Here is an 11,079-nt window from a genome sequence, read left to right as displayed (position 1 = left end):
CACATCTTTTGGAATTTTGCCAATAAAGACCTGTTTAAAATAATTAATGACATTATAATAATAAAACAACAATTTACACGAGAGTAAAATTATATAATTCTTAGTTTTAATCATTTTAACATTATCCCATTTTCCCTTTACCTGACAAGTAAATACACAATAGTTAAAACTTACAATCCCCCCCCCAATCTAAATATATTCTGAAATTCAGAGAAAAAAGTTAAACTTACCTCATGCCCTGGGCCAGGCTGTGTGCCTTCCCAACCAGGTGGAGGTCCACCATACTTTCTTTGACCAGTAGTCACATCTAAAGTGTATCCAGATTTATCAAGTATTTCCTGAAATCATGTTTTGAAAAATCATGTCTTTATCTTGCAAAATACTTTAATTTTCCTTTAAAGATTTGACCTTAAAATACTATTTTCTTAATATTCAAAGCTGTTTATTTCTGGTGCCCTGCTATAGGTTCCAAAAAGTACCTTGCAGGTCATAAATCTGAAACATCATTTTGCTTTTTCTGTTCTATGCTAGACCGGTCAGTGATTTAGTTATTTTGTACAGAAGTCATAAAACAACTTTGTTTACATTTTGCTACCTTTACTACAAATTATTTCACATTCATTTCCAACACTTCCTTTTACCAGTGATAATAAAATGATATGCTTATATCCATTAATTAACACATACTATTTGTCTCTTCTAAACAAAAAAAAAAACAGTTTGTTTCAGTGAAAATAATGCAAACAATAAACTCTATATTTGTTAAAATGATTTTTTTTCATGAACAAAAAAATAACAAGCAAATTCGTTGAATTTATATCCCCCGCCGAGTACTGGTTATTATTAACACAACAACTGAAGACATTTATAAGGCTTTAATTATATATTAATCATGGCATAAACTGTAATATTCTTTGAACTTGTAACCTTGTACCTTCAAACAAGAAGAAGTTTTCACTATATACATATAAGGAAAATCTATGACCCCCTGGAGTGGGGCCAATTTTGACTCAAGGGCTAAAATTTGAACAATTTTGGTAGAGGACCTATAGGTTATATCATATACCAAATATCAAAGCTCTAGGCCTTGTACTTTCAGACAAGATTTTTAAATTTTGCATTTTTGAAACTCCTTTTCAGGCCCTGTGACCTACTTATGCAACAGACCGGAACCATTTGATCAACTTTGGCAGGGGATCACCCTAGGATCATTCCTGTAAAGTTTGGTTGCTGTGCAGTCATTTGTTTCTGAGGAGATGTTGTTTAAAGAAATTGCTGACGACGCACGACGACGGACGGTGGGGGATCACAATAGCTCACCTAGATGTAAAAACATCTTAATCTCCAGACTTCATTGCCATTTTCAAGGCATCAAGAAGGGATCTCACAATTTTCAAATAAGTTGAAAATTGCAAAATTTTACCAAGTCAAGGTCAAGGGCAATAACAATAAGTTACATGCGACACAAGTTGAAAATTACAAAATTTTAATAAGTCAAGGGCAATAACTCTAAAAATACTAAAAATATCCAGATGAAAATACCCAGGTGCACAACTACACATACTGATCAACATTCCTGTAAAGTTTCATGACTCTAGGTCAAATACTTTTTGAGTTACATGCGACACAAGTTGAAAATTACAAAATTTTACTAAGTCAAGGGCAATAACTCTAAAAATACTAAAAATATCCACATGAAAATACCCAGGTGCACAACTTCACATGCTGATCAACATTCCCATAAAGCATGGGTGCAAGTTAAAAATTTTGAAAAACCTGAACTATTTGTTTGGGGGCCAGGGGGCCGCAAGGGCCCCCGGTGGGTCCAGGGCAACGACCGGCCAGGGGTCCAGGGGGCCGGAGGCCCCCGGAAGCTCCTGCATTATAGCACATTTGAAAGCCTAAAATGCAATTCCCTTGAATGATTACATGCCAGATAACATACATACTGTAGTATAGTATTTTCACTTAAATATTGCTCACATAATTATTTTCTTTTCTCTCTCTCTTTCTTAATTATATAAACAAAAACATTTCAACACAAAAAGAAATGTGCATTCATATATTGTTTCCACTATTTAATATTGTGGTTCCAACAGTAAAGAGTGATAAAAACAAACCAATATATAAATAAATTGAAAATTGAGTTGATTTGTACCGAGTTTACGTTTTAATTAGGGCTGAGCTGACCCTGATTCCATACAAACAATAAATTGTTTTCAAAAAAAATAATTAAAACAAGCCTGGTTATGTTTCACAGTATGTTTGTTTTTCATATGGTTTGGATCGTCTGCGTGCATTTAATTATTTTTTTCCCGCTGGATCAATACTTGATCATTGATGGATTTTCTACATACAGTGCAGAAAGCTACGCCGGGAACGTCTGGCTTTTCCAGCCAGTTTCCGTAGTTATCCCCGTTTCGATCACATACAGACAACCATTCCCATCTCCATTTATTTTTTGAGGTCTTCTCGATATCTTTTGTATTAAATCCTTCGTGTAGAAACTTCATTTTGACTAACAAATTGTACATTACTTTCTGTTTACATATTACTCTGTAGCCGAATCGGTAACGAAGCCGCTTTTGCATTGGATGATTATAATTAGCGCGCCAATCTAAATCGTTGTAATAAAGTCACGGATAAAATTGCATGCCGGGATTAATAATACATGTTTTCGTAAACATCTCGTATATCTTCGGAAACTATCGGCAGTTTCCGCGAAAGTTTACTATTGACGCTATGAGAACAACCGTGAGCATCCGTATGTTATATAGCGTTCTCGATTATGAACTTCTAATCGGTGGTACTTCTCAGTTTGAAAGATTAGACCCGCACCATGCCCCTCCAAATATCTCAACGGATTTACGCGATTCGCAAAAATGATCCCTCCGGCACGTGAAAAACCGGAACTTCCGGCACATGCCGGAAAACTTGCACCCATGATAAAGTTTCGTTGAATTCCAGCCATTAGTTGCAGAGAACTACTCCGGAAACGAAATTCGGACGTTTTACTAAGTCAAGGGCAATAACTCTAAAAATACTAAAAATATCCAGACGAAAATACCCAGGTGCACAACTTCACATGCTGATCAACATTCCCATAAAGTTTCGTTGAATTCCAGCCATTAGTTGCAGAGATCTACTCCGGAAACAAAATTCGGACGTTTTACTAAGTCAAGGGCAATAACTCTAAAAATACTAAAAATATCCAGACGAAAATACCCAGGTGCACAACTTCACATGCTGATCAACATTCCCATAAAGTTTCGTTGAATTCCAGCCATTAGTTGCAGAGAACTACTCCGGAAACAAAATTCGGACGGACAGATGGACGGACGGACGGACAACACCAAAACTATATCCCCCTCCCGATTCCATCGGCGGGGGATAACTACCTAAACTTTAAGGACTACTTAAAACTGAATTCAAACATATTCTGAATGTTTATAAAAATATCTGATCTACAGCAAAGCAATAATGAATAAATTTGAGTTCCTTTCAAGATTTCTACAAGTTGAAAATTTCAGTTCAATTCATAAAATAAGTGAATTATGTGTAAGAGGTTGAAAATGCACATCATTTAAACTTATACAACAACTTACCTTTAAAGAGGTTGAAAATGAGTATGAGGCCATCCTTAAAAAAATGTTTGTTTGCAGTAACGCGACCGACTCACAAAATTTGCCCCTACTCAAATTTTTTTTCATGGTCTGGATAAAAAAATTATTTTTTTTGAATCAGAAAATTATGCCTTGTGCTTTGTTTTCGTTCTTTTAAAGGTAAATAGAAGAAATAAAATGTAGTTCTTATTAAATTAGAATTCAGTTATCAATTTATTAATTGTTACCAAATTATCAAAGCATATATTGTCCAGCATTTTGAAATTCCATGTTTATTTGGGAGTACAGTTCAATAAAAAAAAAAATAATAAAAAAATAAATCGACCTACCTACCCACCTTGAAAATTCTGGGTCGGGTTACTGCAAACAAACATTTTTTTAAGGACGGCCTGATTTAATGAAGTATTTACCTTAATTTTATCTGGATCTGGACCTTTGGGTGCAGCATTTGGTCCACCACCTTTACTTTTTTGTCTGAATGTTTTCATCTGACCACAGAGGAAAGCACTTTTGTTTGTCACATGTTCAAGACTACTCTCAGTAAACTGTTGAAGTACTTTGACAGCATCATCTGGGTTGAATTCTTTCAGGGCATCCAGGGCCCTTTCATCAAGTTCTGAATGTGAAAGTTTGCCTGAAAATGGAAACGTAAAAGTTTATAACTTGAAAATTGTATCGAAGTACACATTTCAGTCAACTTTAATATTTATGCCTGGGATCAAAAAATATATTCTGGACAAGTAGCTTCAAATTTCTACTTCACCTGCATTTTGTGCATGATTACCAACATAAACTTTGTCAATACCAGTGGACAAGTGGAATTTTCAATCCCTGCAAGATTATTAACAGCAGCTGATACAAGTTAACCATTAGTTACTGCTACACTAACACATTACATAAATTAAATAAACAGAAACACTCAATTATACCATAATTAGCAAAATAATCAAATACACCCACTGACTGTCTCGGTATGAACTAGAGTTGTTTCCCTATCTTCTAGTTAAATCTATATCTCTAATGCTAAAACAATACAAATGTAGTCGTTTTAAACTGCTATACTGGGGCGCTTTTAATGTCCCATTTTAAAACTTATTACACCGATCTTAGCTTCATCTCAGTATCTATTTCAACAAATCATTTGACATAAAGGTATTTAAATTTACGGTTAAATCTACCACAAGTCAAGACAATTTTACATACGATTTAAACAGGGAGACACTCAACCAGTTATCTTTACTCACAATTCTACTGGTAAGAATAGCCTGTCGTCTATTTGTTCGGAAAGTGTCAATTGGAGTATTGTTCAATTATAAGTACCTGTTGTATAAATGTTTTCTAGCTCTGATGCAACTTTTTTTGAAATGCCATATTCTACCAGGAATTTGTATTCATCAGAGTGTAACAAGTTGTCTTCTTCTTCCTGATCCATTTCGGCTTTTACACCATTTTCAGTCATCTGAAATTTTAATTAAAAAATTTATTTCAAGAAAACAAATTGAAACACATTCATTAATGGTCCAAATATTTAGACGTAACTGCAGATTTGAAGCACTAAACATATGAGTATAAAGTACTTGCAAGAAACGCAGACATATTAGATATATAGTGAAAATTAATTTTGCAGGACTTATATATTTCTTTTATTAACAGTAAAGAACATAGTAAAATGCAGCAGCATGCCCAGAAACGCACAAACGTGCGTTTTTCACGCAGAATATACAATGAGTACAAAAATTTATCGAAGTATGTGCGTCAAAAAACCACATTTTGGCGATGGTAAATGAACTAAATCGCAATAAATTTGTGGCCTGCAACCTATAGGAAAATAGCCAATATAAAGTGGCCGGGAACCTAAAACACTTGACAAATTCTAGCATGGGGGTGTTACGTCATAATACTGTAAATCATGGTTGACAATTTTCTGAAGAGTTAATAGTCAATTATTTATGTTGCAGACTGTTTACCAGTATTTATCTCAAATAATTATGTATGAACCATGCATTGACGACAGAACTAGGGTTTTTTAATCGGACAAAAATCATAATCGATCATCGAAAATAATCGAACCCTTTTCGATCCTATATATCCTATATTGTCTGCATAAGCGTCTGCGTTAAAGCCTGTGCCCATTTATGCCCTGTATTAGTTCTGGCTTCCATAACCCTGTATGTCCTTTTATTTTGATGTTGTGCGACAGTAAAGTTATGGGTCAACCCTATTTGCAAAGGCTACCAGAATTTTGGCAGTTTGTTTGCCGTACATAAAAACCTATTATAATCACTCTTAATTAATCAAATTTGGGTCAAATAAAAATACAATTTGATAATCAAATCAATTTTGAATCAATTCATTTTTGTCTTTAAATGAAACTTCAATGACATTGTGTACCAAACTATTTGTTAGGGAAATATGTAGATATGTTTACCAATAAGGAGTCTTTCAAATGAAATCTCAAGGGACTTCAAGTTTAGGGAATTCTAGCATCTATTTTTAGTAACGGACCATACACTATTTTTATTAAGTGTACGATTTTAAATAAAAACAAATAATTCATGAATCATCACTCAAACAATATAAACCCAACATGTTTTTGGTATAATGTCTGTTATTGAATAAATACACTGTTATTCATAATTGCAAAGTCAGGTTTCCATTTAAAAATAGCATTTGGGTCATGGGTCACCAAATGTCATGCAAAGGTAGCCGAACCTAAATTCTCGCTAGTCACATGATAACAAGCAAATTCGTTGAATTTATATCCCCCGCCGAGTACTGGTTATTATTAACACAACAACTGAAGACATAAGGCTTTATTTATATATTAATCATGGCATAAACAGTAATATTCTTTGAACTTGATAAATATTCAGGGCAATAACAGGGCCATAACTTTGTGTTAAATAGTAAAATCTGGAAATGCCAATGAGATGTATGCATCCTACATAACTAATCATAGGGGTGTAACAATACAGCAAAAACCGTATTGCAATATATTGCCATTTTGCTGAAGCGTATTGCAATATATTGCAATACGTATTGTCGTGTATATGTTTTGATGTAAAGATGGAGTAACATTTATATATTATTATTATATGTATATATTTTTAGTAGAAACTTAATAAAAATGTAAGGAATAAATAGAAAGTAGTGTCACACAATTTGATAAACAAAACTAGTCACGTGTGACCTTTCACATATGGGCCGCTTATGTAAATTATGCGGCCGCTTATTGACTTTTAAGTGTACTAGTTGTCGGATACTTTTATCTTACGTTGGCGCCAACAAAATTTGACAAAGATTTTATGTGAAATTTCTACAAAAATTAAATTAGAAGGCAATTAATTGAAAATGATGATTTTTATAAAATACCGGTTTTCCAAAAATCGTACCGCGGCTCGAAATTTATTTTTTCATATTGCAATATATCGGTATACCGGTAAACCGTTACACCCTTACAAATCAAGGGCCATAAATCTGAGTTATAAGTATCTGACTGGAACGAGGCGACTATATGCATATCTCCTCTTAGTATCCCATAAAGTTTCATTGAATTCCAGCCAGTAGTAGCAGAGAAGTAGCGAGGAAACAAATATTTTTCTATATGGATACTGCATAACTAATCAAGGGCCATAACTCCGAGTTAAAGTGTCTGACCGGAACAAGCCGACGATATGCCCATCTCCTCTTGGTATTGAAGGTTCCCATAAAGTTTCGTTGAATTCCAGCCAGTAGTTGCAGAGAAGTAGTGCGGAAACGATTTTTAGTCTATATGCATACTACATAACTAATCAAGGGCCATAACTCTGAGTTAAAGTGTCTGTCTGGAACAAGCCGACGATATGCGCATCTCCTCTTGATATTGATGATTCCCATAAAGTTTCGTTGAATTCCAGCCAGTAGTAGTTGCAGAGAACTACACCGGAAACGATTTTTACTCCATATGCATATTGCATAACTAATCAAGGGCCATAACTCTGAGTTAAAGTATCTGACCGGAACAAGCCGATGACATGCGCATCTCCTCTTGGTATTGATTATTCCCATAAAGTTTCGTTGGAATTCCAGCCAGTAGTTGCAGAGAACTACTACGGAAACGATTTTTACTCTATATGCATACTACATATCTAAGCAAGGGCCATAACTCTAAGTTAAAGTGTCTGACCAGAACAAGCGGACGATATGCGCATCTCCTCTTGATATTGATGATTCCCCTAAAGTGTTGTTGAATTCCAGCCAGTAGTTGCAGAGAACTACTCTGGAAACAAAATTTTACTCTATATGCATTCTACATAACTTATCAAGGGCCATAACTCAGAGTAAAAGGGTCTGACCGGAACAAGCTGACGATATGCGCATCTCCTCTTGATATTGATGATTCCCATAAAGTTTCGTTGAATTCCAGCCAGTAGTTGCAGAGAACTACTCCGGAAACGAAATTCGGACGGACGGACGGTCAGATGCGCACCTCCTCTTGATATTGATGATTCCCATAAAGTTTCGATGAATTCCAGCCAGTAGTTGCAGAGAACTACTCTGGAAACGAAATTCCGACGGACGGTCAGATGCGCATCTCCTCTTGATATTGATGATTCCCATAAAGTTTTGTTGAATTCCAGCCAGTAGTTGCAGAGAACTACACCGGAAACGATTTTTACTCCATATGCATATTGCATAACTAATCAAGGGCCATAACTCTGAGTTAATTGCTAGAAGAAATTTTTTTAAAGTTTTAACTATATACATATAAGGAAAACCAATGACCCACGGGGCGGGCCTATTTTGACCCCAGGGCTATAATTTGAACAATCTGGGTAGAGGTCTACCAGACAATGCCTTATGCGAAATATCTAAGCTCTAGGCCTTTTGGGTCTTTACAAGAAGGTATTTTATGTTTTTACTATATGTACATATTGTGAAAATCAATGACCCCCAGGGCGGGGCCAATTTTGACCCCAGGGCTATAATTTGAACAATCTTGGTAGAGGTCTACCAGACAATGCCTTATGCAAAATATCTAAGCTCTAGGCCTTTTGGGTCTTTACAAGAAGATTTTTTTAATTTATTCTTATAATTCCTTTTGGTTGCCATGGCAACCAGACTTCTGCATGGAATGAAATTCTTTGAACAACTTTGGAAGCCCTTCACCCAAGGATCAATCCTGCCAAGTTTGGTTGAAATTGGACTAGTGGTTTTTCACAAGAAGATTTTTCAAGTTCACTATATAATCTTTATAACACACACAAACAAACACACAGGTGAATCGCTATATGCCACCGCATCGCAGATGCTGCGCTGGCATAAAAAAATCCCTGCAAAAATGAAGTGTCAAGTGCTTCAGTTTTTCATGCAATCCGTTGCCTTTTGTGAGAAATAACATTAAGTTGTGATTTACCGGTAAATTCAAACCAACTCCAAAAAGTGTGTTGATTTGTGCTATAGGAAATTTGCCAATTAGGGAAAGACTTCGCACAATCCGGTCGATGTAAAAATGTAAAATAAAGAAAGTGCGTGGTCTTTCAATGGAGAACGACTTATTCATTAAAGGAATGGTGCTCCTGAAACATTTATATTGCAAATTTGTCATTTTTCTTATACCATTCTGGTATAAAAAAAATGACAAATCTTATTTTCGCGAAAATCGCTTATTTTTGGTATCCATCTTTACCGATTTTCAAAAATATGGCATATTTTTGAAAATCGGTAAAGATGGATACCAAAAATAAGCGATTTTCGCGAAAATAAGATTTATTTATGAAATAGTGCATTTATCTGTTTAAATAATTATGTTCATTATAGATTTATGCATAATTGAATGATTTTACATCAAATGAAAATTTCAGAACAAAAAAAAGTTAAAAAGTGAAGTTGGGAGCCGAAAATACCATCGTACGCAAATAGCTGAAATCGCTGCGTATAGCGAAAATAAGAATGGGTCTACGAAAATAAGATTTATTGATGATGAATTAAAAGTATTTTTGTTGTTAATAAATGATTATTGTTAATGAATTAAATAATAAAGAATGTTTTGTTACGAAATATAAGACGTTTATTCGGTATATTGGATCTTATTTACGTAGAAATAGTATTTTCATTATTATATTTGGGATATTAACCATATTTGCCGCACAAACTTCTTACATTTTATTACAAAACATTTCATTCTTTATTAGATCTATTTCATTCATACGGGGAAGTCAAAGACCGGGCCCGCGAAGCGGGTCCGGGCTTTGGCTTGCCCGGCTATAGACTACACGTGTATATTTAAAAGAAAATAAAAAAACAATTAAAAATATATATAGAATTCTATACCTATCAATGAAATTTTCAGTGTCAGTTCTAGTCGGGCGCAGCCATTTACAATGAAACTCAATGATAATAGGCGGGGTATTCCGATAACAGAACAAATCTCAACTTTTCGGATCAATAATAATCGACGAGTGTTCCGAGTGAAAACGGAAGCGGTGCATGTAATACCGAAATATTATGACACCTGACACCTTTAAAACGGAAAGAATGAAAAGATTTTTTTAACGACAACCCTGTTTATAGGCTTTGCCTAATTTCATATTACAAAACATTTAATAACATCAAAACTAAGTTAAATAAAAAATAAATTTTATTTTCGTAGCCAAGATCTTATTTTCGCGAAAATCCGTTTGTAAATACATCTGTGATAATTTGCACACTTTCCGTTTTCCTTTCAGCTTTGCTTCAGGATACACACATCAAACTTGTGTGTCACTGTGTAACGGTACTCTATGAAAGAATGCAGAAAATATAATGCACGTCTCCGGTAACGGGTGAAGAAATGTATACAAGTCTGGCACTGACTAGCCCAAAATGCCGCACTTTGAACAAAGAATTCCGCCATATTTTTAATTCCAGAGCCCAGGTCATATGTAAATAATGTCGCTGCTTCAACAATACATGTCATTCACGCAAAAATGGGTTGCAAAATCGAAAATCATAATATTTGCTACAAAGTTACAGCAGTCTTAACCTTACCTTTTAGCAATTTTGAATAGAATTTAGCAAAAAATGTTCGAATCTTTGTTGTCAAAAAGCAAGGCCAAAAAAGCGTCGGAAAAGGCACGCTAAGTTTCGGGGTTTTCAAATTTGAGCGCACGGAACTTTAATTACGAAAGCAAAATGAAGTATTTTTTCATTATCTCTAAATAACATGGTATTGTATTTTAACATAAAATATTATTTGTAATAAAATATTTTCTCCATTAATTATGTATGATTTGATAATATAGTAACAAGGAAAAATACTGAAAATTAGAGATTTCTTGGGGGGGGGGGGAATCCCGGGATCCGGGATCCGGGATCGTATTAGATATAGAGGGAAAACTAATAAACTATATTTGTGTTGATTATTGTCGTAATGAAAGGCCATTAAACGTTAAGATTTTATTTTTGATTGTATGTAATGAACGTTAAATTAATTTAA

The 11,079-nt window shown here is 34.6% G+C and overlaps 1 protein-coding gene across 1 annotated transcript; it reads right to left on the bottom strand.

Moving 5' to 3' along the window:
- Positions 1 to 230: 230 nt before the first annotated feature.
- LOC132739557 (heterogeneous nuclear ribonucleoprotein R-like) lies at positions 231 to 10,792 on the bottom strand (the record flags this gene model as incomplete). The annotated part of the gene is given in 4 exon segments (XM_060727268.1): positions 231 to 338; positions 4,034 to 4,257; positions 4,944 to 5,082; positions 10,632 to 10,792. Coding segments are annotated over 3 exon segments (471 nt in total), but the record flags the coding sequence as incomplete, so codon positions are not given.
- Between the last annotated feature and the right edge of the window lie 287 nt (positions 10,793 to 11,079).

This window comes from Ruditapes philippinarum, unplaced genomic scaffold (assembly GCF_026571515.1).
Source record: "Ruditapes philippinarum isolate M1 unplaced genomic scaffold, ASM2657151v2 ctg520_1_1_1_1, whole genome shotgun sequence".
Lineage (NCBI taxonomy): Eukaryota > Metazoa > Mollusca > Bivalvia > Venerida > Veneridae > Ruditapes > Ruditapes philippinarum.
This window is presented reverse-complemented; position numbering and strand designations above follow the sequence as displayed.